The sequence below is a fragment of the Microtus pennsylvanicus genome, chromosome 3 (assembly GCF_037038515.1).
Source record: "Microtus pennsylvanicus isolate mMicPen1 chromosome 3, mMicPen1.hap1, whole genome shotgun sequence".
Classification (NCBI taxonomy): domain Eukaryota; kingdom Metazoa; phylum Chordata; class Mammalia; order Rodentia; family Cricetidae; genus Microtus; species Microtus pennsylvanicus.
In genome coordinates, this window is record NC_134581.1 from 13,817,721 (window position 1) to 13,845,608 (window position 27,888).

Below are 27,888 nucleotides of genomic sequence, written 5' to 3' on the forward strand. Positions count from 1 at the left end.
CTGTGTAGCCCTGTCTGTTCTGGAACTCACTCTGTAGACCAGCCTGGCTTCCAACTCAGAGATTTCCCCCTTACCTCTGCTTCCTGAGTGCTGGGATTAAAAGCATGCTCCACCACCGTTTGGCCATTTCCTTATTTTTTTTTTAAATTTACTTTGTTTTAGATAACGTATTTATATGTAGTCCAGTTCAGCCTCAAAACGACCGAACTTCCTCCCTGAGCCTCCAGGATGTTGTTGGGATTATAGGAGCCACCACGAATGCTCCACTATTTACGTCTATACACACAAATTCCTATAAAATTTCTGTTTTATAGGTGTCTCCAGAGACAAATGTTCGTCATTGTAATAGTTCCTTCCAGAGTCGCAGCGTTCTTAGGTGCTAACTTGGTTGTTGTATGTCCACCACATCATCTAGCCTACTAAAAATCAACTGAAACTCCTCAGGCAGCAGAGGGTTGTGGTGTGGAGTATGTCCCTTCCCCCTCACCGTTGACAAAATGAATCCCTATGCTCTTTTACAGGTTCCATCCCGCCGTGCAATTTGCGCTCTTCACTCAAGGTTGAATTTATGTCCTCCTCCCCAGCATCTCAGTCGCCATATTTTCTCTACTACAGCACCTGTCACCGTCCTTCATAGGGTGAGATCTGAAAGGCCCTACCAGGAGGGAGAAAAGCGTTTACGCAAGTCAGAAAAATCCCAAAGAAGTCTCGAGTTTAGTGGAGATGACCACTATTCCCAGAAGCCCCTTCACCGCGGACTGGCTCTTTCCCCCACCCAAGACTCCCGCGAGAAGAAGACTGAGCATGTGCGAAGATGATTGCGCCTGTGCAAAAGACTGCACGGCCGAGGACTGCATCTCCCAGCAAGCTGTGGGGGCGTGCGTCAGCTCCGCGTGACGAGGAACTTCCGGCGTGGAGGGGCGGGGTTGCGCTCGCGGCTTAGGCAGCAGCTGGAGCTGGGAGGGGAGCGGCCCAGTGGCCGCTAGGCGCTCTCCGCCATGGAGGCCGTGCCCCGGATGCCCATGATCTGGCTGGACCTGAAGGAGGCCGGTGACTTCCACTTCCAGTCAGCGGTGAAGAAGGTGAGCTCATCTCTGCCCCGCATCTCCGTCGTCTGCCCGCGCGTGACGCCCCCTGCGTGCCTCTTCCTCCCGGGGTTCCGTCGCAAGTCGGGCCAGGCGTTTTCCCTTAGGATGGCGCTCCCTTCCCGAACCCTCACAGCATCCTTCTCTCCGACTGGCCCTGTATCCTTGTGGGAATCTGCTCTTCGACTTCTGTCCTGGACCACTTGCATTCCTCCCGAGATTCGTGCTTCCTTGCTGTGACGTTCTGGACCCAGTTCTGCCCTGTTCCTCCAAGGCCAGGAAGCCCCCTTTGGGGAGCGATGGCTGCCCAGGTTGTGCAGAGTCCACGCTAGGCCCGACATTGGTGGGCTCCCAGTTCACGACCGGACGGAAAGAATGTGTGTTTTAAGACAGGAACCCCAGTGGCCTGCCTGTAGGAATGCCGTGTTCCGAGACAGTGAGTGTGTGTGTGTGTGTGTGTAGTCTGACCTTCCAATTCTGTATGGTCTCCTTAGAAAATGTCTATTCCAAATTTCCTTTGAACCAGAAGACCCAGTTTCTTGTTGATAAGAGGGCTTGAGTCACTGTGAGCTCTTGGAGGCACCCTATTAGTCATTGCGCTGGGTAGAGGGTAGTTGTTAGGAGTTCACTGAGGCAAGGCTTTCTGTGGCGGGTTCAGGTGTGGTGATGGGGAATTGGGTTCCCTCCAAGATAGCGACTGCGTTAGGAAGGGTCCCCAAATAGCATTGAGGGTTGGAGCCGAAATGGGCAAATGGGAAGCCGTTACAGGTGCGGAGCCTTGGGGCTTTGGCCCCGCAGCTGTTGTCTGTAATCTCTCAGCTTGGGGAAAGAAGCGGGAGAAAGAAAATGGGTTGGAAGAGGTTTGCTTGCTTTTCACATTCTCGTCACACCTCCTTTTCCTCAGTTCAGGCACTAATTCTTCCATGTGCGTGGGGGGTGGGGTTGGATGAGTTCAGGTGTGTATGTATGGCGGTGGTCCAGGTGCTGGGTACCAAACCCAGAGCCTGGCGTAAAAGACTAGGCAAGTGTTCTACAGAGAGAGGTACACCACCCTCAAGCCCAGACCCTTTGCTCATCTGTAAGACCAGCATGTTAAATCACCTGATCTAAATTTACAGAGTTGGGTTGATTCTTACCCATCTTCTTTTTAATGCAAATATAAGGTGAATTTTCCTAAAATGCATCGAAACCGAGGGAGGAAGATAGAGACTCCTTATGCAGAGCCCTGGTAATAGGGAGTCCAGCCAGTATTTTTTAGTTTCCCATTCAGGGTTCTCCCTGACAGCCTGATTCTTTGAGCATTTGTCACAGTCCTGTTATACATGTATGATCTGTGTGTGTCTGATACAGGTGTTCCACATTCTGTTCACAGTTACTACTTTCTGTTTCCTTAGCAGGCTTTTCTCCATGCCGTGCCTTTGACTGTGGAATTCCTTCCACCCGAATGCATCGCAATGTAAATCTATAATTTCAGGATATCTGAGATGCAGCTCCCAAAGGGGTCCTAACCCACATGTTGAGAACTGCTGTTGTACCTAAAGAGCTCTCAGTTTTGCCCCGAGCCATTCTAGAGCTGCTCTTTAATTTCTGTGACTTAGTCCCATCCAGCTTTCAAGGTCCAGTTGTAGCTCTGTCTTCCACAAAGCTGTCGTTAAGCTGTTTATCTGGGTTTAGTCTTTCCCTTTTCTGAAGTTTTTTCCCTTCGTCCTTTCTTTGGCAATAGTTACATGTGCCCTCTTTCCCCCACTCAAGACAGGGTTTCTCCTTGTAAAAGCCCTGGCTGTCCTGCAACTCAATCTGTAGACCAGGCTGGCTTTAACTCATAGAAATCCTCCTGCCTCTGCCTCCCAATTGCTGGCATTAAAGACATGCACCACCACTGCTCTGTGCTATTTTCAGTCTCTCTCTCTGTAGATGTTTGGAGCATAGCAGTGTTTTTTTTTTGTTTTGTTTTGTTTTGAGGCTTGCGGGAGTTAGTGTTTTCCTTTGACTAGGCAGGTCCAGCGAATAAAACTCTGTAACCAGACTTGGCAGCAAGTGCCTTCGCCCCTGACCCTGCTGAGCCACTCTCTAGCCCTGTATGTGCTGTTTGCTTGTTTGCCTGTTTCGAGACAGGGTCTCACTATGTAGCTCTGGTCATCCAGGAACTCATTATGTAGACCAGGTTAGCTTCAAACCCACAGAGATCAGCCTGCCTCTGCCTCCCAAGTGGTGTGCGCCACAATACTCTGCTCCTATATGTGCTATGTTTTAACCCCATATTCAGCTGGGATACCAGGAGGGCATCCCCTTGTTCCTTTAGCTTAATACCCACCACATAGGAAATGTTTCTCAAATGACTGAAAGACAGTCTGGAGGGAATTTCAGTTAGATTTATATTATGTTACCCTACATGGAAAAATGTAGAAAAATCTCAGGCCAGGGGCTAGACAGATGGCCAGTAGAAATAGAGCATCATGCTCCTGCAGAAGCCTGGAGTGTGGTTCCCAGGACCCACATTGTAACTCCAGCTCCCCGGGATCAGACTCCCTCTTCCGGCCTCTGAGGGCACCTGCATTTACATGCACATACCCACACCTTATTAATAACGAAAAAGAAAATAGCCTAGTCAGATGTGGTGGTTACACGTCTGTAATCTTAGCATTTGGGAGACCGAGACAGAAGCCTACCTGGGCAACATGGTGAACACTGACTCAAAACATAACCTCGGTTCCACAACTAGATTTTTGGGGTGAGGCAGTGAGGGCATTGGTTAAGATGGTTTTATGGGCCGGGTGGTGGTGGCACACACCTTTAATCCCAGCACTTGGGAGGCAGAAGCAGGAGGATCTCTGTGAGTTCGAGGCCAGCCTGGTCTACAAAGGGAGTTCCAGGACAGGCTCCAAAGCTACAGAGAAACCCTATCTTGAAAAACCAAAAAAAAAAAAAATGTTTTTATGGCAGTGCGGGCAACTGTGGCCTCAAGCTTGCTGTATAGCGGAGTCTAGGCTTGAATTCCTGATCCTCTTGCCTCTACCTTCCCAGTGCTAGTATTACAGGCAAGTGCCACAACAGCCAGGCCTAGGGGATTGTTGTTTGTTTGTTTGTTTATTATTATTATTTTTAGATTTATTTATTTATTATATATACAACATTCTGCCTCCATGTATGCCCACATGCCAGAGGAGGGTGCCAGATCTCAGTACAGATGGTTGTGAGCCACCATGTGGTTGCTGGGAATTGAACTCAGGACCTCTGGAAGAGCAGCCAGTGCTCTTAACCGCTGAGCCATCTCTCCAGCCCTTGTTTATTATTTTTAATGGTGTTGAACCCAGGGCCTTGTGCATGCTAAGCAAGTGCTTTTTCACTGAACTGTATTCCTATAATACAGCCCCACCACCACCACTAACACAAAGGAACCCATAGTGTAGTAGAGGAAATTTAAAACTTCAAGCAATTTAGTGTAAGAGTACAAATATCTCTAGGGTACCGGAGCACCAACACAAGGAGGTTTGTGTTAGGCCTTTGCATTGGATCTAAAAGACCCCAGCAGTACAGGCTTTGGGTGGATGTTTGGTGGTGCTGGAGGGTGAACCCTGGGCCTTCTGTACTCCAACATCTCCAGCTTCCAGTGTAGGGGTAATCACAGTGACATTGGCTTTGGTCATTTTCAGGAAGGCCTGTAGCCAATTGACTAAACTGTAAACATTTAACTAGTTAAGGTATAAGTGTTGACTGGTTGATTACATTGTAACTAAGTTGTTTCCTGTGCTTCACTGTCTTCTCAGAGTGTCAGATCATAGTGTAGGCTGCAGTTCTCTGAAGCAGCTGTTGGGAGGAATGCCCTCTTCACAGATCTTTGTGTCTTTGCCTTTGCTCAAATAAAGTCCATTAAATTTTAAATTTTAACAGTATTTTATTGATTGTCACTTTCACTGTAAGTGACTTCCCTTCCATTACGTGAAATGGGAATCAGGAGAAGTGTAAGTTGGTTTTGAACTGCAGTGCCAAACTAGGTTGGCACACTTGGGCTCACATAAGCATTCAGTGGACAAGCACTGGCCTTGAGCTGCCCCACCCCACCCCCATCTTTCAGTACTAGATTGAACCCAGGGGTTCAGATGAGGTAAATACTTATCAGTGAGCTGCATCACCAACCTGTGTGCACCATATTGCCCTGGTGGGGGGCCCAGAGGACGGACGCACTGAAAATGGATTAAAGATGACTCCCGTGCTCTTTACTAGGGAATGATTTGGCCACATGTGTTAATATTGAAAGTCATTTCTTTCCCGAACACCTACCCTTAAGCAGCTACATTGAGCAAAAGTCAGGCTCATTTGGACTGAGATGCTGCATCCTTGTATTTTAATAAAGTGCCTATTATATAACCAAGACCTTGGAGTACAGTGGTTTTGAAAATTCCTGCTTTCATGGAACTTACCTTCTAATGATTCATCTGGGTAGTCACGATGCTGTCATTTGGTTTCTCCTTTTACTCTGCTCGTTCTTCTACCAGAGTCCTCAGGAAGACTGCTGTTGAAGCTGTCACAGCTCACTGCAGCTGCCTCTGTAATGTCTCTCCCTCAGTCCCCTCTGTGGGACCTTCCACGTGACCATATCCGATTATTGCCTTGCTTAGGTCATTCTTGAGTTCTTTCTTCCTATTTCTTAACCCCAGTAAGCCATGCTTCCTCAGAATCTCTTCATCTGCCTGGCAGTTGTGCCTCCCCGGTTCAGACAGGTCTTTTGTCCAGAATTGACTTGTCCCCTGGAAAGCACATGTCCATTGCTTGTTCCCACCGCTCATCGTGTTCACATCTGGTCTTTCGGCTTTGTGAAATGTTTCTCTCTCCTAGATTTCCCACAGAACAGGTAAATGAGAAGAACAGAAGCCTAAAAACACCCTCCCTGGTTGCCCATTAGTGGAGGACATGAAATATTGTCAGTTTTCTGTGGTATTGATCTGTTTTTATCTCCTACCATAGATGGACAGACTCAGTTGGTCTGCCTGAAACTGTCTTTCTTCTTATGTTACACAGAATAGGCCCCCATTACAGATGAACTGAATGGTCCATGGTCTTTTCTTTCCTGACTTAATGTCTGCCTGCCTGCCTGCCTTCCTTGTTTGTTTTTTGGTTTTTTTGAGACAGGGTTTCTCTGTAGCTTTGGAGCCTGTCCTGGAACTCACTCTGAAGACCAGGCTGGCCTCGAACTCAAAGAGATCCACCTGAATGCTAGTAATAATGGCATGAGCTGCCACCACCACCCTGGTGTAGACTAGACTCTTTTCTCAGAAAGTAAAATTCTTTGGAGTGTTCATGTTTGTGTGTTTGCAGGTGCACGTGTGTGCATGCATGGCCAGAGACCAACCTCAGGTATAGTTCTTAGGCTAGCTGTCTACCTTAGTTTTTGAGATGGGGTCTTTCACTGGTACCCGAAGCTTGTGAATTAGGTTACCTGACTAGCAAACCCCAGGGATCTGTATCACCTCCCCAGCACTGTGATTACAGACTTGTGGCACTATTACAATTATTTATGTGGGTGCTGGGAATTAAATGCAAGGCCTCATGCTTGCTTGTCTGACAAGCACTTTACCAATTGAACTGTCTCTACCTACTTCCCCTCTCAACCCTCCTGTGTTTTTGAGACAGGGTCTTATAGTATAGGTGGGCCCAGATTGCTCTACAGCCAAGGAATGACTTTGACGCCTGATCTTGTCACCATTTGCCTCATGTTAGGACTTGATAGGAGTAAGCCAGCACACCCAGTTTAAGAAGTATTAAATTATTGTGTGCAAAGAGTACCTTGTGAGTGTTGGCTGAATAACCAGTTTAGTTCTAGCACCCTCGGGAATTGTAACCTGAATCTTCTCCCTGGTGCTGTTCAGACAGACCAATGGGCCATTCAGAAGCGACATGGAGGGAGGCTTTGAGTATTGTGTGTGGTCAAACTAGGAGAGGACTTAAAGAGTGCCCTCATGCCCTGTGTCTTTGGCCGGCTGGCGTGGATGGGGGCTGACGTGGATGGGGGCTGGCGTGGACGGGGGCTGACGTGGACGGGGGCTGACGTGGACGGGGGCTGATGTGGACGGGGGCTGGCGTGGACGGGGGCTGGCGTGGACGGGGGCTGGCGTGGAGGGGGCTGGCGTGGAGGGGGCAGGCGTGGAGGGGGCTGACGTGGACGGGGGCTGACGTGGACGGGGGCTGGCGTGGATGGGGGGCTGGCGTGGAGGGGGGCTGGCGTGGATGGGGGCTGGCGTGGATGGGGGCTGGCGCAGAGGGGGCTGATGTGGACGGGGGCTGTCGTGGACGGGGGCTGGCGTGGATGGGGGCTGATGTGGACGGGGGCTGGCGTGGAGGGGGCTGGCGTGGACGGGGGCTGATGTGGACAGGGACTGGCGTGGATGGGAGCTGATGTGGACGGGGGCTGATGTGGACGGGGGCTGGCGTGGACCGGGGCTGACAGCCTTCCTTGGCAGCACTCTTTTGTTGGAACAAAGTGCTGTTTCATTTGAAATTCAGCAGCTGAACACATATTGAATAAGTAGCAATATTTTTTATAGGACTTAATTTTATGTGTATTTTTGTAGTACAGTTCAAGGAATAACCTAGATTTGATTCAACTCTGGAAATGGAAGGGAAAAAAAACAGTGTATGTGATGAACCAGACATCTATGATGTGGTTGGTGTGTATGTGCAGCCCCAGCCACAAGTCAAAGTCCAGCCTAGACGACAGACACTGGTTTTGAAAAGTTCCACGTGAGCTGGGTGGTGGTGGTGGCACATGCCTTTAATTCCAGCCCCTGGGAGGCAGATAGGCGAATCTCTGAATTCTGTGAGTTTGAGGCCAGCCTGGTCTACAGAATTAGTTCCAGGACAGCCAAGGCTACACAAAGAAACCCTGTCTCAAAAACCAAACCAACCAACAAACAAATCCATGTGATGTCTTTTAAAGCCTTATTTGAGCATTGCTTTAATTAGTGTAGTGAAATTTGAAGACATTGTATCAAATTCAGAGTAATGCAGAATGCGAACATGCTCGTAGAAGAGGCTGAGGTAGAAGGGCTGTTCCTTAGCTGAGGTAAGTTAATCAGTGCTCATAGGGAGTGGCACTATTGGACGGTCGTCTCGTTGGAGGAAGTGTTCATTGGGCTTTGAGTTTTCAGAAGCTCAAGCTAAACCTCTGAACAGTAAGTCACCCTAGCTAAACATTTTCTTTTGTAAGAGTTGTCCTGGTCATGGTTTCTCTTCACAGCAATAGAGACCCTGAACAGGGCAGTGTCCTACTGCCCCATTATTGGTTGCTGATTTTCCATTTCTCTAATCTGCAAACAGCGGTATGATTCAGAATTCTTGTTTCCAGTGATCATTAGTGGCACGGTTTTGTGTCATTTATTACTATAATAGCAGCACAGAACAAGTACAGCCACTAGAAACTGACCTCCTCCCTTGTCCCCTCAGAGTTGAGTGACCTTCAGCACTCTCATGATCATATACTAATCACACGTCTCTAGTCTGTGGCTTGTGTGGTTTTTGAGAAAGGGTGTAACTCTGACTGCCCTGAAACTTGTTATGGAGGCCAGGTTGGCCTCAAATTCAGATCCACCTGCCTGTACATCACCAGTCCTAGGACTAAAGGCTTGTACTACCACAACCAGCTGTGATAATATTGAGAAGATTAACACATGAAGAGTTTCTCATTATGAATCTTAGTACAGTACAGGTCTTGCCATACCATAAAGGATATTTTCAGCTAAGCGTAGTCTTTCTTTTTAGGAACTAGCTCAAGTCTTTATGATAGCTTTGTGAAGCAGGCATAGCAGGTAATATTCTGTTGATTGCCTTGGCGGGTTACTTAGTCTAGGGGTTGTAACCCACCTGGCAGTTCAGTTATTCCAGGGTTCCGGAGAGGCACTATCTGGGCTCTTGCCGCGTGGTTCACGGTCACGTAGGCCAGGAGGTTACGTTCAGTCAGGTCTCTTGGCCAGAAAGTCACGAGTCGACACACCTAGTTCTCTAGATAGTTTGGAATGTGGGGTGGGTTCCGCTAACAGATAGCTCTCATTAACAGCCAATTTGGGTGTGGGGTAGGCTCTGTCAATAGAACGATTCCTAACGCAATTAGGGATGTGGGGTTCTCTGCAGACTCCCCAGGGTGATGGTTCCTGTAATGATTTTAGGAGAAAACGGCTCCTGACAATATTCTTCTTTTTTCTTTTTTTTTTTTTTTTTTTGGTTTTTCAAGACAGGGTTTCTCTGTGGCTTTGGAGCCTGTCCTGGAACTAGCTCTGTAGACCAGGCTGGTCTCGAACTCAGAGAGATCCGCCTGCCTCTGCCTCCCGAGTGCCAGGATTAAAGGCGTGCGCCACCATCGCCCGGCTTCCTGACAATATTCTATTGCTGCAGCAAAACACCATGACAAAAGAGTAAGCTGGAGAGAAAAGGGTTTAATCAGCTTACACTTCCACATTGCTGTTCATCTTTGAAGGAAGTCAGGACAGGAACTCAAACAGGAATCTGAAGGCAGGAGCAGATGCAGAGGCTGTGAAGGGATTCTGCTTACTGGCTTACTCGGCCTGCTTTCTTATAGAGCCCAGGACCACTAGACCAGGGATGGCACCACCTACAAAGTGCTGGGCCTTCCCCCATGGATCACTAAGAAAATGCGTTATGGCTGGATCTCACGGAGGGATTCTCAATTGAGGCTCCTTCCTCTCTGGTGACTAGCTTGTGTCCAGTTGACACACACAAACAGCCAGTACACTCTTCTTCCCTACCATTCCCCCAACTGTGTGTTTCAGAGTCTCACACAGCTGGTGGCCTCAGATTTGAGGATGACCTTGAACTCCTGATCCTCTTGCTTCTGCTTCCCAAATGCTGAGATTATAGGTATGTCCACCACACCAGGCTGGGAATGGAAAGACAATTTTATGATTTTTTTTTAAAAGGATACAAAGAGTTTGTCTCCTATAATGTCTTTTCTTATATTTTTGGTTGTGAGCCTAGCTTTTAATGGCTAAGCCATCTCTCCAACCCACAATGCCTTTTCTTTTCCCTTCCTCAATAGGTTTGATTTCTCATCACACTTTCACTTGAGACCTGTTTCTTTTTTATTTACTTTTCTACTCCGTGTGCATGTGTATGTGTGCACCATGTGGATGCCTGCCTGTGGGTCCTCTAGAACTGGAGTTGGTTGTGAGCTACTATGTGGATGCTGGGAATAAAACCCAGGTTCTATGAAAGATCAGCAAGTACTCTAAACTTCTGAGCTGTTTCTCCAGCCCCAAGCCTGCTGCTGATTCTGACAAAAAGGATCTTCAACTGCTTCAGAGCCTACCTAGTTTTGTTTTGGTTTTGGTTTTCCTCTCTCTCCCAAACCACCTTCATTGGGACCGTAATTTAATCACAGTAAACAGCTCCCATCTCAGGCTTGAGTTCAAGGGCAGCCTGACACTCTGTGAGGTTCTCTCAGTGTTGGTTTGTGTCGCTACACCAGTGTCTGTTTTCTTACTCTTGGGTCTGCTACTGCCTTGCTTTCCCAAGTTACGTTAGGTCAGACCAGTCCCATAGACTGTAGTCAGATAGTTGGGTTACTGTTTCATACACTTGAATTTCAGCAAGTCTCTTGACTCTTATTTAAAAACAAAAAATGTTGGCTGGGCAGTGGTGGTGCACGCCTTTAATCTCAGCTTGGGTGGCAGAGGCAGGTGGATCTTTGTGAGTTCAAGGCCAGCCTGGTCTACAGAGTGAGTTCCAGGACAGTCAGGCTACAAAGAGAAATCTTGTCTTGAAAAACCAAATAAGGGGGCTGAAGAGAACTGGCTGCTCTTCCAGAGGACCTGGGTTCAATTCCCAGCACCCACATGGCAGCTCACAACTGTCTGTAACTCATTTCCAGGGGCTCTGACGCCAATACACATAATATAAATAAAAAAGAAAAAGAAAAATTGTATAAAGTTTAAAAATATTATGTCTTATTTAGTGTGATATGTGTTTATACACGTGTGGTTGCTTGCGCCAGAGTGCATGCGGAGGTCAGAATATAGGCCACAGGAGTTGGGTTTCTCCTTCCACCATGTGGGTTGCACTGAGCTTTACCAGCCTCCTGTCCTCTTTTTCAGTGGGGCCAAATGTTTGGGTTCTGATTGTTGCAGCATCAGTCGCTAAGTCAGGGTTAGTTCTGTCAACTTGACCTCCTGGGAAAGGAGTTCTCATTTGAGGGATTGGCCTGAGAGCACATCTCTGGGGCATTTTCCTGGTTGATGTTGATGAGGCAGTGCCATTCTTGGGCTGGTGGACCTGGACTGCATAAGCAAGCAAGCAAACGAGGGGCGTTTATCCAGTAAGCAGTGTTCCTCGGTAATCTTTGCTTCAGTTCTGCCTCTCAGTGATTGACTGTGATGTGGGAATGTGGGCCAGGTAAACCCTTTCCTCCCAAGTTGCCTTTTGTCAGCTTTTTTCACAGCAATAGAAATGAAAACTAGGATGTTAATGCTGTGATCTTGGCAAGTGCCCTGGCCTCTGCCCCAGTCCTCTCACCTCCTCCCTAAATGCTGATGAGACTGGAGCCCGCCTCTTTGCATTGGAAGGGCTGGTCGACTGGTTCTGCTTCTCATTCGTGGAGGGGAAGTGGCTCTTTCCCTTCACTATTGTGTGAGCAGCTGGAACAGTACTCTTGTTTTTAGGGCTCTGTGGTATCAGATCCCTTCAGCTGTATCCCACAGAACCTTGAAGCTGCATTTTCTCCTTTCTCACAACGAAGGAGCTGCCTTAGGCCGCGTTCTCTGTAGATTAGGTAGGAGTTAGATCAGAGTGAAGTTAGCTGGGAATCAGCAAATCAGCTTTTGGTTGTTATCCCTCTAAATACTGGTTTTTGTGTTCTCAGAGTTTGGGCAGAGTTGAATATTTGTTCAATAGATTTCTTTCATAGCTTTTATCTTTTAAAGAGGCTAAGACCACTTACAGAGTGAGATTTTTTCCAGATACCATAGTTCTTCAACAACTCTTTGAGTCATTTGTTTCCCAAATTTCAAATATTGAAAAAAATTGGAAGTCATCCAGATCCTCATTACCCACTTTTTTAAATTAGTTATGTGGGGTGTGAGGGTATCCTGTGGGGTGTGAGGGTGTACTGTGGGGTGTGAGGGTATACTGTGGGGTGTGAGGGTGTACTGTGGGGTGTGAGGGTGTACTGTGGGGTGTGAGGGTGTACTGTGGGATATGAGGATATACTGTGGGGTGTGAGGGTGTACTGTGGGGTGTGAGGGTATCCTGTGGGGTGTGAGGGTATCCTGTGGGGTGTGAGGGTGTACTGTGGGGTGTGAGGGTGTACTGTGGGGTGTGAGGGTGTACTGTGGGGTGTGAGGGTATCCTGTGGGGTGTGAGGGTGTCCTGTGGGGTGTGAGGGTGTCCTGTGGGGTGTGAGGGTGTCCTGTGGGGTGTGAGGGTATCCTGTGGGGTGTGAGGGTGTCCTGTGGGGTGTGAGGGTGTACTGTGGGGTGTGAGGGTGTCCTGTGGGGTGTGAGGGTGTACTGTGAGGTGTGAGGGTATCCTGTGGGGTGTGAGGGTGTACTGTGGGGTGTGAGGGTGTACTGTGGGGTGCACGTGCCATGGAAGTCGTGGACGTCAGACAACGGCTGTAGTGTCCGTGCTCTCCTGCCTCCTTTCTGTTCGGGGATTGAACTCGGGTCCGTAAACCTGATTTCATTAGCTAAACCAACTTGCTAATCCTATTTTTAGTTGTCTTATTTGTTTGTTTGTTTGGTTGGTTTGACTTGGTTTTTCGAGATAGGGTTTCTTTGTGTATCTCTGACTGTCCTGGAACTCACTCTGTAGACCAGGCTGGCCTCGAATTCACAGAAATCTGCCCGCCTCTACCTCCCTGAGTGCTGGGATTAAAGGTGTGCGCCACCATCGCCAGAGTAGTTGTTTTATTTTTTAAGATTTATTTGTTGTTTGTTTGGCTTGGTTTTCTCAAGACAGGGTTTCTTTGTGCAACCCCAGCTATCTGGGAACTCACTTTGGAGACCTCACAGAGATCCAGCTGCCTCTGCCTACTGAGTGCTGGGATTATAGGCATGTACCACCACTGCCCAGTTTAAGATTTATTTTTATTTCATGTTTATGAATGTTTTGTCTGGATGTATATATATGCACACATGTACATCTGTTGCCCGTGTAGGTGAGAAGACATTGGATCCCCTGGAATTAGAGTAATAGCTATGCAGTTATTACAGAGTAATACCATGTAGTTGCTGGAGGCTAAACCGAGTTTGTCAGCAAGAGCAGCAGATGCCGAGTCGTAGGGAAGCACTGTACCAGCTGAGCTGCCCCTAGCCCTGCTGGCTCTGATTTTTTATCTTTTGAAGATTTACTAATTTTTTTATTTATGTGTATGAGTATTTTGCCTGCTTGTGTGTCTGTGTATCACATTGTAAAGAGAGACCCAAAGAGGGCACTGGACCCCTTGATACTGAAGTTAGAGATGGTTGTTAGTCGCCCTGTGGGTGCTGGGAAATCAACCTGCATCCTCTGGAAGGACAGCTGAACCATCTCTCCAGCCCTGTTGGTTTTATTTGCTCCTCATTTCTCATCACACTCCCTCAGGCCTTTCCTGAGAGGAAGAAACTGGAGCGCCGTGGTCCTTGGTGCTCTTCCCTGTGAGGGGTGGGGTCTGGTGGGGAAGGCTTTGCACTCCTACTTGCTATGTGTACTTTTAGGGTTATCCTTGTGACTTTAGAGCAAAGGATGCTTGAAGGAGCTCTAAGAGTGACCCTTTGGGGATCTTCGCAGGACTATTTCAGCTGGGTCAGACCCCTCCTCCTTGAGCTGGTAGAATCCGGTGTCTGTTGAGAAGGCTGTAGCACGTGAAGGGCCTGTTGGGCTGTTTGCAGAGGGTGTTCAGTCTCCATCTTCACGGGCTGGGAGGAGGAGGCCGGCCTAGTCAGCACCTGGGTGCTGCTTGTAGCTGAGGTCATTCTGCTTACGCTTTATTTTTACCTCCCTCTAGTTTGTCCTGAAGAATTATGGAGAGAACCCAGAAGCTTACAATGAGGAACTGAAGAAGCTGGAGTTACTCAGACAGGTAGGAGAAAGTATTTTTGTTGTTTTTTGTTTATTTGGTTTTTTTTTTTTTTTTTGAGACAGTGTTTCCTCTGTCTATCTTTGGCTGTCCGGGAAACTCACTTTGTAGACCAGGCTGGCCTCAAACTCACAGAGATCTGCCTGCATCTGCCTCCTGAGTGCTGGGATTAAAGGTGTGCGCTATTCACGCCCGGCAGGAGAAGGTATTTTTATGTAGGTATGAATGGAATTGGTTTGTTAAAGAGATTTAAAAAAAAAAAGACACAACTCTACCATCTGCTGTGGTCATATTTGAATTTACTATATTTAATTTAATTTTTTTTATCTACAAAAGCATCAAAATTGCTGGCAGAAAAAAATTTGTGTTAACTCCTACAGCATGATAGGTGAAAAAGGATTTTTTTCCCCCATAGGGTCTCAGTGTTGCTCAGGCTGGCCTTCAGTCCTGAAAGTTCTGGAACTAATGGCATTGCCCCTTTATGTTTAAATCTTAGTTATTTTGCTGTACTGGGGATTGAACTCATGTCTTCAGGCTTGATAGCAAGTATTTTTACTTGCTATGCTGTCTTAACTATTTTTGAGACATGGTCTTGTGTAACCCACATGGGCCTACAACTTTATGTAGCTGAGGATGATCTTGAAGTTTTGATCCTTCCACCTCCTCGTCTTAAACACTGAGGTTACAGATGTATGCCACCATTTCCATGTTTTTCTGGACCAAACCTAGAGCTTCCTTCATGCCAGGCAAGTACTCCGCCAGCTGGCCATCCACAGACTAGTGTCTTTTTGATGTTTGTTTGTTTGTTTGAGACAAAGTCTCTCTATGTAACTTTGGTTATCCTAGAAGTCACTATGTAGACCAGGCTGGCCTCAGACTCACAGAGATCTGCCTGCTTCTGTGTCCCAGGTACTGTGATTAAAGTTGTGCTCCATCACTGGGCCATGGCTAGTCCTTTGTTGTTTTTTTGTGAGTTTTTGTTTTGTTTTGTTGGGTTTTTTGTTGTTGTTGTTGTTGTTGTTGTTGTTTTGGAGACAGGGTCTCATTACGTATCCTAGCTGCCCTAGAGCTTGCAATGTTGCCCAACCTAGTCATGGACTGAATTCTTCTGCCTCCTGTCCTCCAACTGCTGGGATTATAGGTATATGCCTCAATGTCTGGCTTTAAGGGTTTTTTGTTGTTTGTTTTTGTTTGTTTGTTTTTTTGTTTTTTTCGAGACAGGGTTTCTCTGTGGTTTTGGAGCCTGTCCTGGAACTAGCTCTTATAGACCAGGCTAGTCTCGAACTCACAGAGATCCACCTGCCTCTGCCTCCCGAGTGCTGGGATTAAAGGCGTGCGCCACCACCGCCTGGCTGTTGTTTGTTTTTAAATTTTTTAAATTACATTTATTTATTTACAGTGTGCATGTGTGGAGGTCAGATAACTTGCAGGAGTTGGTTCCCTTCCACCATGTTCAACTTCAGCCTCTCAGGCCTGTGGGAAGAACCCTTACATAAGGGCTCAGTCATCTTGCCAAACCCCTGATGGTTGTTTTGTTTTGTTTTTTAAACTTAAATCTTTTATCTTTATTGTTGTCATTTAGGTATAATGTACTTAACGAACAGCTTGAATTTCCCTTTCCCCCTATATTTTCAACCATTTTGAAATATTCATATATAAGAATTCAGCATATTTTGAGTCTGTTGGATTTTTTTGTTCCTTTTCTACATTGTCTTTTGTTTGGCCCGTAAGAGTTCAAATATGGCACCATTAATCCATTAATCTGTTGTTTGACCTTCTGAAATTTCACTGACTTTCAGTTACTTGTATTCCAGAATACTAAGTAGAAAATTCCAGAATAAGTAATTTAGAAGTTGAAGTTGGCTGATGTTCTGAGTAGTCTGAGTCTCATGCCTTCCTGCTCTCTTATCCCACCTGCAATGCTCATTGTGGCTTTGTTTAGTGATTCCACACTGTGAGTGCTACCTGGTCATTATTCATTTAGTAGTAATCTTGGTTTTATTAGCTTGAATGAAATCTCATGATACCATGTTTAAATTTGTGTGTGTTGTGTTTGCGCGCACACAAGAGGGAGGACACTCGTGTGGCAATCACAGGACAACTTGCAAAAGTCTGCTCTCCCCTTGTTCCAGGAACTGAACTCAGATGGACAGGCTGCACAGCAAATGCTTTACCCACGGAGCCGTCCCGGCAGTTCAGTGCTGTGTTTAAGGAACTCTTAAGTGTTGTTGGTCTTTGTTCTTTTGAGATGGGTTTCTATGTAGTTCTGGCTGTCCGGCGATGGCTAATGTAGACCATGCTGGCTAGCTTCTGCCCCCTGAATGCTGGGATCAAAGATGTGTGCACGCCTTTAATCCCAGCACTTGGGAGGCAGAGGTTGGTGGGCCTCTGTGAGTTCGAGGCCAGTCTGGTCTACAAGAGCTAGTTCCAGGACAGGCTTCAAAACTACAGAGAAACCCTGTCTGGGGGGGAGGCCCCAGGCAATGGTGGTGTACAGCTTTAATCCTAGAGGCAGGTAGATCTCTGTGAGTTCAAGTCCAACCAGGACAGCCGGAGCTGTTAACAGAGAAACCCTATCTCAAAAAACAAACAAAAGCCAAAATAAAACTGCTGCCAACAGGGGTGCGAATTACAATTACAACAGCCTGCTTTGGGGAGGGGGGTACATACTCAGAAGTGGAATTACTGAGTTATGTAATAGGTGGAATTTTGAAGAGTCACCACATTGTAATTTTGCAGTGATGATCCATTTTACATCTCTACGAGTTGTGCACAATTCTCCCAGTGTGTGCCATTTCCTCTGTTGTTGTTAAGAGTCTTAAGAGGCTACCATGTAGCCCAGACTGGTCTGGAACTTGTGGTCCTCCAGCCTCTTTGGTTTACAAATATGCAAGTCAAGGCCTTGCTGGCCGTTTTGTGGGGAAAGGTTGCCTGCCTGCTCCCCCCACCCCCCACCCCACAGCAGGGTCTTATGTAGTCTGAGCTGGCTTTTAACTTATTCTCTAGTGAAATATGACTTGATCCTGATCCTGTAGCCTCTGCCTTCCAAGTGTTAGGACTACAGTTATGTACTGCATGCCTGGCTTCTTTTATTTTTCGATTACTAATAGGCACCCTAATGATTGTCAGGTAAAGATGAGGTGTCGGGCTATGGGGATGCTGAGAGCACCCTTGTTAAGGGATCTGATCAGCTGGTGGTGTCTGCCCGGCCTTGCTTCTGGGCTCTGTAGCTGTTAGCATCCCTTCTGCAGGGTGGTACAAGGGAGAGTTTATGGTGTTTCAAGCTCACTTCCTCACTGGGCACCTGCTTCTTGGTAATTGTATGGTCTGCTTTTAAAAACTTGAACAGAGGATTCCTTTGTTTTGTTTCATTTTCCTGCCAAATAAAAAGGTTTGTTACTATAAAAATTGAAAACAGTAAATATCCAGAATATATGAGCAAACAAAGATTTGTTTCTATCACTTATCCCCCTACCCCGTGTGTGTGTGTGTGTGTGTGTGTGTGTGTGTGTGTGTGTGTGTGTGTGTGTGAAAGAAGGTAAACTGGGGCTGGGGAGAAGGCTCATTTGGTAAAGTAGGCATGTAAGTATGGGGACTGGGGTTTGAATCCCCAGAACCCATATGAATACCAGGCGTGGTCATGCACATCTGTAACCCTAGTGCTTGGCAGGGGGTGGAGATAGGGAGATCGTTTTCAGATCGTAAGGTGGCGAGTGATAGTGGAAGGTAACTGTGTCGACCTGGATGTACACTACACATACACACGGAGAGAAATGACTTAAGTGGGATTACTTGTAGATAATCTCTGTCAGCATTTGGAGGTACAGTCATCTGGTTCCCCCCCTTTTTTGTCTGTATATTTATTTGCATATCCTATGCTTGTACAGAAATGCGATCATATATTCGTCTATTACATTCTTTTGCCTGTATGTCATAGTTTGTCATAGAAGTCATAGTATATTCATAACAACCTTTTCTGTAGTTTGGCTGAGGAATATTTTCTTGTGAGTGGCTTTGCCATAACTCATGTAGACAGTCCTCGTTGATAGAAAGTCCAGTGGCATCCAGACTTTTAAACTGACAATGCTGTGAGAAATGCTGTTGTGTGCACAATTGAGGATTTTCCCCGGTTTTGATATCTGCCCTCCATGAATCTTTTTTTTTAATATTTATTTATTTATTATGCATACAACACTGTCTGTGTGTATGTCTGCAGGCAAGAAGAGGGCACCAGACCTCACTACAGGTGGCTGTGAGCCACCATGTGGTTGCCGGGAATTGAACTCAGGACCCTTGGAAGAGCAGGCAATGATCTTAACCGCTGAGCCATCTCTCCAGCCCCATGAATCATTTTTTTTGAGACAGGGTCTCGTGTAACTCAGGCTGACTTCAAACTTGCTTTGTAGTCAAGAACAACCTCGAATGACTGACCCTCCTGGGTTCTGGGCTCACAGCTGTGCATCACCATGCCTGGCCTTCCTGGGTGTCTCTTACTGTTCATTTTTAGATACAGAATTGTGGGTCAAAAGTTAAACATAGGCCGGCGGTGGCATTAAACATAGGACCTATAGAAATGGCTCAAGAGCTAAGGGCACAGGCTGCTCTTCTAGAAGACTCAGGTTCAGTTCCCAGCACTCACATGGCAGCTCACAACCTTCTGTAACTCAAGTTCCAGGGGATCCTGTTCCCTCTTCTGATTTCCACAGACATCAGACACACATGTGACGCACGTACATGCAGGCAAAACACCTATGTGCATAAAATATTTTTTTTATTATGTATACAATATTCTGTCTGTGTGTATGCCTGCAGGCCGGAAGAGGGCACCAGAACTCTTTACAGATGGTTGTGAGCCACCATGTGGTTGCCGGGAATTGAACTCAGGACCTTTAGAAGAGCAGGCAATGCTCTTAACCACTGAGCCATCTCTCCAGCCCCCCATAAAATATTTTTTAAAGTTGAATATAGTCCAAATTTTAAAGCATATTATAGAGTATCTTCTACAAATGTGGATGACTTAGTCCACCAGCCCTGGCAGTATGGTATGTTCCCCAGCTGTAGGTGTAAATAGGGCTTTTTTAGAAATCCCTAATGATGGTGAGCCTGTTTTTTCCATCCTACTTCCCAGAATGCTATTCGTGTTGCACGGGACTTTGAGGGCTGCAGTGTCCTTCGAAAGTACCTTGGCCAGCTACACTATCTGCAGAGTCGGGTGCCCATGGGCTCCGGCCAGGAGGCCGCTGTAGCTGTCACCTGGTGAGAGCTGGTAGCTGGGCTGGGCAGTTGAGAACTTAGAAGGTGCTTGGACAACTGGGATGCTTGGGTGGTAGGCATGATCCTTTCCCATGTCCTCTCTCCTTGCACAGAATGGGGAGTGTTAGTGTGATCTCCCATAGACCCCAGTCTCATACTGGAGTGGTTGGTCCCCTTCCCTGACCCCCTTGGGCCCAGGCCAGGTCCTGCTCTCGCGATGACTGAGATGCATGTCTGCAGGACTGAGATCTTCTCGGGAAAGTCTGTGGCCCATGAAGACATCAAGTACGAGCAGGCCTGTATTCTCTACAACCTTGGTAAGCTGCTTGATCCTTCCATGGGCCCTGCTTCAAGCCCTGTCGGCCCTGGGCCTCAGCTCATCAGTTCAGACAGCCAAAAAGGCTATGACTAAATGAAAGGAATATACCTGGGTTCTGACCCCTCCCCTGCCTCTACCACAGCTTCACTGGCACTTCTGCTGTTCCTGGGGCCCTGGGAAGTCACTGTTTAAAGAGCTACTTTGCTGGGCTGACCACAGAGTTGTCTCTGTGCACTACAATAGGGACTCACGGCCTTCCTTTGCCTGTTTAGTATCACTTCCTCCCTACTCCCCTATTAATGGCTTTGGATTGAGAGGTTAAGACTGGCCTTAGATTGCCCTTCAAGTCAGTGTGGCTGTTGGCTGAGGGGAAAGCATGGGGGCTCCTCCCTCCTCTACTCCTGAGCCAGGTGCATAATAGCAGAAAGGATTTGGCTGGGTTCTTGGATTTTGCCCAGTTCTAGGACCTGTTTTTCTCACTGGATGAAGATGGGTGCCCCTCTACTGTAGTCTCAACACAGGTGTGGGCAGCCTGGGAAACACCCCCAGGCTCTCCTAACCTAACGGCCTTTGTCTCTCTAGGTGCATTGCACTCCATGCTGGGGGCTATGGACAAGCGCGTGTCTGAGGAGGTAGGACCCAGGGATGCAGGTGGACATGTGGGTGTGCTATGGAGGACAGGGTGTCATCAGCTACCAAAGTTGGAATGATTCTTGCCTTATGGAAGTGGTCATCTTTCACGTCCAGGGCATGAAAGTCTCCTGCACCCACTTCCAGTGCGCAGCAGGTGCCTTTGCCTACTTGCGTGAGCACTTCCCACAGGCCTTCAGTGTCGACATGAGCCGCCAGATCCTCACCCTCAATGTCAACCTCATGCTGGTGAGCAGGAGTCGCCCTGGTGGCCAAATGGGTTTTGTTTCTGTTTTGAGATGAAGTCACATTTTGTAACTCAGACTGGTCTGGAACTGACTGTGTAGCCCAGGCTTGCTTCAGAATCATGACCAGTCCTCCTGCCTCAGTATTTTTGGGGTTATGAGCTACCACCCTAACTTTAGGTTGAATTGGAGAATGGCTAAGGGAGGAGGCAGTTATATCTAGACCCTGGGCCAGTCACATTGCAGATAGTAAGGGACAGGCAGGAAGGAGGCCTTGACATGGGGTCTTTTGAGTTCCAAGTAGATCAGGCACAGGGTGGTAATTCTGGGAGCTGGGGAGACTGGAGAAGAGAGCAGCTAAGAGGGAGAGGATTTCAGGTGCACAGGGTAGTGACCCGCGCTTGTTGCTCCAGGGCCAGGCTCAGGAGTGCCTGTTGGAGAAGTCCATGTTGGACAACCGGAAGAGCTTCCTAGTGGCCCGCATCAGTGCACAGGTAGGAAGAGGGCTGAGGGTGGGCATTGGCTTTGCTCCTGCTCCCTGATGACTGAACTGACTCATCCCCATTCCCAGGTGGTAGATTACTACAAGGAGGCATGTCGGGCCTTGGAAAACCCAGAGACTGCTTCTCTGCTGGGCCGTATCCAGAAAGACTGGAAGAAACTGGTCCAGATGAAGATCTACTACTTCGCAGCTGTGGCTCATGTAAGGCAAGGGTTACTGGTTGTAAACTGGGCCAGGCGGCTGGAGCTCAGGAGCAACAAGTCATGATGCCTCCTCTTCTTTCCCAGTTGCACATGGGGAAGCAAGCTGAGGAGCAACAGAAATTTGGGGAACGGGTGAGTGGGCTGTGGGCAAGGGGGGGCTCTCAGGACGTGTTCCAGGCTTTTAAGATTCTGTCTTTATATCACACTGGCATTGGTCCTCTTTGCCACACTCTTGTCCCCCTCATCTTCCTCATCATGTGCCAGGCTGTCAGAATTTGCTGTAGACATTGCTTCTTCCCACCTTGTAGCCCTCATTCCTGGGGTTCTCAGGAGGCAGGATGGGCTTCCCACAGGGGGATGGCTCTTTGGAGATGTAGGCTACAGGGTGGAGCTGTTTGGGGCTATTGGCTCGGCAGGCATCTGCTACCTGCGCTGCTGGTCTTCTGATCGTCAGGTAGGACAGAGTGGGGAGATGGAACATTAGGGTCCAAGCAGGACAGGACGGACCAGGCTTTGCCTCCACAGGTGGCCTACTTCCAGAGCGCCCTAGACAAGTTGAACGAAGCCATCAAGCTGGCCAAGGTAAAGCTGAGCAAGTGTGGCTGCTTTCAGAGCCATGAAGGCAGATGGCAAGGCTAGCCGAGCTGATGGATCTTGGCCCTAGCCTTGGTTATCTCCTCTGTCTCCACAGGGCCAGCCTGACACTGTGCAAGATGCACTTCGATTCGCTATGGATGTCATTGGGGGCAAGTAAGTGTGTGGGACTAGGGTAGTCTGGTTCCTTCTTACTAAATGTCTGTTCCTCTGCACCATGGGAGGAAGCCAGTAGTGCCAGAGAGCAGTAGCCTACATGGAAATCTAATTTGTGTATCCTTGGTGATCTGTGATTTCTCCCGGCTCCCAGGTATAATTCTGCCAAGAAGGATAATGACTTTATCTACCATGAGGCGGTGCCAGCACTGGATACCCTTCAGCCTGTAAAAGGTCTGGCAGCTGAGGGGAAACTGAGGACTGGGGTTGGCAGAGGACGATGGGATAGGGAGGAGGCTGCCTTGAGTCTTCCTGTGGGCCTGATCTCTGTGGTACTCCCTGCTCTTAGGAGCCCCCTTGGTGAAGCCCTTGCCAGTAAACCCCACAGACCCAGCTGTTACAGGTCCTGATATCTTTGCCAAATTGGTACCTATGGCTGCCCATGAGGCCTCGTCACTGTACAGGTGTGTAGGAGGGACTGGCTCTTTCCTTGGCACAGAGGTTCTTGAGGTCCCTCAAGTATACAGGTCTCCAGCAACTGGTCTGTTTATTCCTTAGCGAGGAGAAGGCCAAGCTGCTTCGGGAAATGATGGCCAAGATTGAAGACAAGAATGAGGTCCTAGAGTAAGTGGGATGAGCGGTGGGGAGGTCGGGTGCACAACAGATGTCTTCCTTCTTGCTCAGATTTAGAGTGCTGGTGTACCGTGGAGGGTGTCCTGCCCCGCCATTGCTATCAGTGTCTGGGCATAGCCACCAGCCCGTGCTTTCGTCTAGTTTCAGTGGAGGGGATCAACCTAGCAGGCTCTTATGTAAACGGAATTGGGTCCGAGCCCAGCGCTCATCTGATCCTGTTGTCACCCCCTCCTTTCCCTAGTCAGTTCATGGACTCAATGCAGCTTGACCCTGAGACAGTGGACAACCTAGATGCTTACAACCATATCCCACCCCAGCTCATGGAGAAGTGTGCAGCGCTTAGTGTCCGGCCTGACACCGTCAAGAACCTTGTCCAGTCTATGCAGGGTGAGCAAAGCACAAAACAGGTGCCAGGGTAGCAGGCAAGTAACCTGCCATGGCCTCCTCCACAGAGGATGCTGGTGAAGCCCTGGCTCAAGTATGCACCATCCAAATGGTTCTGTGGATCAGTGAACTATGGGCTTCCTGTAGCTGTGGAGTTGAGCAAGTGCTGGGAAACAAACTCTGATCCTAGTGGGCATTTCTGTGTCTTGTGGGCAGAGGGCAGAGTGGTGTCTGCTCTGCCTACCTCAGTGGCCACCCCCAATACACCTCAGTGCTGTCAGGTGTGTTCACGGATGTGGAAGCCTCCCTCAAGGACATCAGGGATCTGCTGGAGGAAGATGAGCTGCAAGAGCAGAAATTGCAGGAGACCCTGGGCCAGACTGGGGCTGCCCCTGGCCCCTCTGTGGCCAAGGCTGAGCTCGTAGAGGTGAGGCGAGAGTGGACCAAGTACATGGAAGTTCATGAAAAGGCGTCCTTCACCAACAGCGAGCTGCACCGTGCTATGAATCTGCATGTTGGTAACTTGCGCCTGCTCAGTGGACCACTGGACCAGGTGCGGGCTGCCCTACCCACACCAGCCCTCACCCCAGGTAAGCCCCACCCATGGCTAGCAGGAAGGGGCTTGGAGCTAGGGTTTCTTTGGCCGCACTGATTGCTGCTACCTTCAGAGGACAAGGCTGTGCTGCAAAACCTGAAGCGCATCCTAGCCAAGGTGCAGGAGATGCGGGACCAGCGTGTGTCCCTGGAGCAGCAACTCCGAGAGCTGATCCAGAAGGATGATATCACTGCCTCCCTGGTCACCACTGACCACTCAGAGATGAAGGTGGGTTGGATGAGCACTGAGAAAGGGCTCTGTTTCTGGGCTCCTTACTTAGTTTTTTTGTTCTATCTTTCCACAGAAACTGTTTGAGGAGCAGCTGAAGAAGTATGATCAGCTGAAGGTGTACCTGGAGCAGAACCTGGCTGCCCAGGACAATGTCCTCCGGGCACTGACTGAGGCCAATGTGCAGTATGCGGCTGTGCGGCGGGTGCTTAGTGAACTGGACCAGAAGTCAGTGCCTGCCTTCCTTCTTACCCCATGCCCCATCTGGAGCTCTGTGCCTATAGTGTGCCTTATGGCTTTTTCTTGTGCCCACCAAGGTGGAATTCCACACTACAGACCCTGGTAGCTTCATATGAAGCCTATGAGGACCTGATGAAGAAGTCCCAGGAAGGCAAGGACTTTTATGCAGACCTGGAAAGCAAGGTAGCCACCCTGCTGGAACGGGCACAGTCTATCTGTCGTGCCCAAGAGACCGCCCGCCAGCAGCTCCTGGACAGGTGAGTGTGGTCTTCAGCTTCATTGTGGACCCGGCCCAGGCCAACCTGGTGTATGAAGCTGACCTTGCTTCCCTGCCTATCCTTTAGGGAGCTAAAGAAAAAGGCACCACCACCTCGGCCCACAGCCCCCAAACCATTGCTCTCCCGCCGCGATGAGGGTGAGGCAGTAGAGGTTGGAGACCCACCTGAGGAGCTGCGCAGCTTGCCCCCAGATATGGTGGTTGGCTCACGGCTGCCTGACCCATTCCTAGGAACTACGGCCCCGCTCCACTTTTCTCCTGGCCCCTTCCCTAGCTCCACAGGCCCAGCAGCCCACTATCTCTCAGCACCCTTACCCCCTGGAACCTATTCAGGCCCCACGCAACTGATGCAGCCCAGGGCTGCAGTGCCCATGGCACCTGGGACGGTCCTCTACCCAGCCCCCACCTACACATCAGAGTTGGGCCTTGTACCCAGATCCTCTCCCCAGCATGGAGTTGTAAGCAGTCCCTATGTGGGGGTAGGGCCACCTCCACCAGTTGTAGGTCTTCCCTCTGCCCCACCCCCCCAGTTCTCAGGACCTGAGTTAGCCATGGCAGTTCGGCCAGCTACCACTACAGTAGATAGTGTCCAGGCCCCTATCTCTAGCCATGCAGCACCACGGCCAAACCCTACCCCAGCTCTCCCCCAGCCCTGCTTTCCTGTGCCTCAGCCTGTGTCCCAGCCTATTCCCCAACCACAGCCTCTGCCCGCACCCTATGCTTTTCCTGTAGGGACCAAGCAGCACCTCACAGGCCCTCCACCACAGCACCACTTTCCTCCTGGGGTCCCCACAGGCTTTCCAGCCCCTAGGATTGGGCCCCAAGCTCAGCCTCAGCCCCAGCCCCCACAACCAGCATTTGGTCCACAGCCCTCACATCAGCCCCTTCCCTTCCAGCATCCACATCTCTTCCCAACTCAGGCCCCAGGGATTCTTCCTCCACCTCCACCTCCCTACCCTTTTACTCCTCAGCCTGCTGCTGTCTTGGGGCAGCCACCACCCACCCTGCACAGCCAGATCTATCCAGTCCCATCTCAAGACCCTCTTCCCCCACACTCGGGGGCTCTGCCCTTCCCTAGCCCTGGGCCTCCTCATCCTCATCCCACCCTGACATATGGCCTTGCCCCTTCCCCTAGGCCCCTGGGTCCTCAGGCAACCCCTGTTTCTATTCGAGGTCCCCCACCAGCCAGTCAGACCACCCCTAGTCCACACTTGGTGCCTTCACCTGCCCCATCGCCAGGGCCTGGTCCAGTACCTTCAAGGCCTCCAACAGCAGAGCCACCACCGTGTTTGCGCCGAGGTGCTGCAGCTGCAGACCTCCTGTCTTCTAGCCCTGAGAGTCAACATGGAGGAACACAGCCTCCTGGGGGTGGGCAACCCCTGCTGCAGCCTACCAAGGTAGATGCAGCTGAGGGCCGTCGGCCACAGGCCCTGCGGCTGATTGAGCAGGACCCCTATGAACATCCTGAGAGGCTGCGGCAGTTGCAGCAGGAGCTGGAGACTTTTCGGGGACAGCTAGGGGATGCAGGAGCACTGGATGCAATCTGGAGAGAGTTGCAAGAGGCACAGGAACATGATGCCCGAGGTCGATCCATTGCTATTGCCCGCTGCTACTCGCTGAAGAACCGGCACCAGGATGTTATGCCCTATGACAGTAACCGTGTGGTGTTGCGCTCGGGCAAAGATGACTACATTAATGCTAGCTGTGTGGAGGGGCTCTCGCCGTACTGTCCACCTTTAGTGGCCACCCAGGCCCCACTGCCTGGCACAGCTGCCGATTTCTGGCTCATGGTGCATGAACAGAAAGTATCAGTCATTGTCATGCTGGTCTCTGAGGCCGAAATGGAAAAGGTAAGAGCTTAGATTAGGAAGGGATTGTAGTGTGGGGAGGCAGGGAGTCTGGGAAAGGTAGCCTTAACTGTCCTGTCTACTCTTCAGCAAAAGGTGGCACGCTACTTCCCCACTGAGAGGGGCCAGCCCATGGTGCATGGAGCCCTGAGTGTGGCACTGAGCAGTGTTCGCACTACCGAAACCCATGTGGAGCGAGTGCTGAGTCTGCAGTTCCGTGATCAGAGCCTCAAGCGCTCTCTTGTGCACCTCCACTTTCCTACTTGGCCTGAGCTGTACGTTCACTGTTCTGGATGGTAGGGGTCAGGGCAAAACTCCTTGGGTGCTTAGGGGTGAAGACCTCACATCAGGGGCTCATACCTGCCCTTTCCCTGCAGAGGCCTGCCAGACAGCCCTGGCAACCTGCTGCGCTTCATCCAGGAGGTACATGCACATTACTTGCATCAGCGACCTCTGCACACACCTATTGTCGTGCACTGCAGGTAGGAGCTGGCAGCCCTTGAGTGAACGTGTCTACCCTGTCTTAGCCTGGCCTTATGCTTCCTTCTTGCCACAGTTCTGGAGTGGGCCGCACAGGAGCCTTTGCACTGCTGTATGCAGCGGTGCAGGAGGTAGAGGCTGGGAATGGGATTCCTGAGCTGCCTCAGCTGGTGAGGCGGATGCGGCAGCAGAGAAAACACATGCTGCAGGAAAAAGTGAGTGGGTAGACTGGGTTGAGCTGGGTTTACTCTTTGAAGATGGCCCCTGTCCAGCTGACCACACCAAATGTATCTTTCTAGCTGCATCTCAGGTTCTGCCATGAGGCGCTGGTGAGACATGTGGAGCAGGTTCTACAGCGACATGGTGTGCCCCCTCCAGGCAAGCCTGTGGCCAGCATCAGTCAGAAGGTGAGGGCAGTTCCTTGAGGGCTCTGCTGGGACGGTCACAACCTGGTGACACTGCCTTCTTACCAGCTCTACCCTTCTCAGAATCACCTGCCTCAGGACTCACAGGATCTGGTCCTCGGTGGAGATGTGCCCATCAGTTCCATCCAGGCTACCATTGCCAAGCTCAGCATCCGGCCCCTAGGTGGTGTGGATTCCCCAGCTGCCAGCCTTCCAGGTCTTGTAGAACCCCCGGGTCTTCCACCAGCCAGCCTTCCAGAGCCTACTCCTGTCCCGTCCTCCTCTCCTCCCCCTCTCTCTTCACCTCTGCCTGAAGCCCCACAGCCAGAGGAGGAGCCACCAGTGCCTGAAGCCCCCAGCTTAGGGCCCCCCTCCTCGTCCCTGGAGCTGTTGGCCTCTCTGACTCCAGAGGCATTTTCACTGGACAGCTCTTTGCGGGGAAAACAACGGATGAGCAAGCAGAACTTTCTACAGGCCCACAATGGACAGGGTCTAAGGGCTGCCCAGCCTACGGATGATCCCCTAAGCCTCCTGGATCCACTTTGGACACTTAACAAGACCTGACAGACCTACCTACCTGGTCCATACACTACATCTCCCATCCCTGCTGCCTTCGGCTCTGCCAGATGGAGTTGTACTGCAGGCCTCAGGTCAGGTTCTGCTCCTTTGTGGAACCTGACATTTTTCAGCTCTGGGCTACCGAAAGAATAAACATACTCTGTGGCCAATGTCTGAGCTCACCCACTGCTGCCT

At 49.6% G+C, this 27,888-nt stretch overlaps 1 protein-coding gene across 1 annotated transcript; it reads left to right on the forward strand.

Annotated features, from left to right (window-relative positions):
• Positions 1–909: 909 nt before the first annotated feature.
• On the forward strand, positions 910–27,863 carry Ptpn23 (protein tyrosine phosphatase non-receptor type 23). Its single transcript, XM_075964435.1, has 25 exons — positions 910–1,082; positions 14,074–14,148; positions 19,274–19,401; positions 19,639–19,715; positions 20,300–20,349; positions 20,465–20,596; positions 21,006–21,086; positions 21,164–21,295; positions 21,382–21,429; positions 21,823–21,879; positions 21,989–22,047; positions 22,202–22,281; positions 22,397–22,511; positions 22,606–22,671; positions 22,922–23,067; positions 23,337–23,654; positions 23,733–23,887; positions 23,964–24,115; positions 24,205–24,384; positions 24,472–26,254; positions 26,342–26,526; positions 26,629–26,733; positions 26,808–26,946; positions 27,031–27,138; positions 27,220–27,863. The coding sequence occupies exons 1-25, from the start codon at positions 999–1,001 to the stop codon at positions 27,697–27,699; spliced, it is 4,935 nt and encodes a 1,644-aa protein (XP_075820550.1). The 5' UTR covers positions 910–998; the 3' UTR covers positions 27,700–27,863.
• Positions 27,864–27,888: the final 25 nt, after the last annotated feature.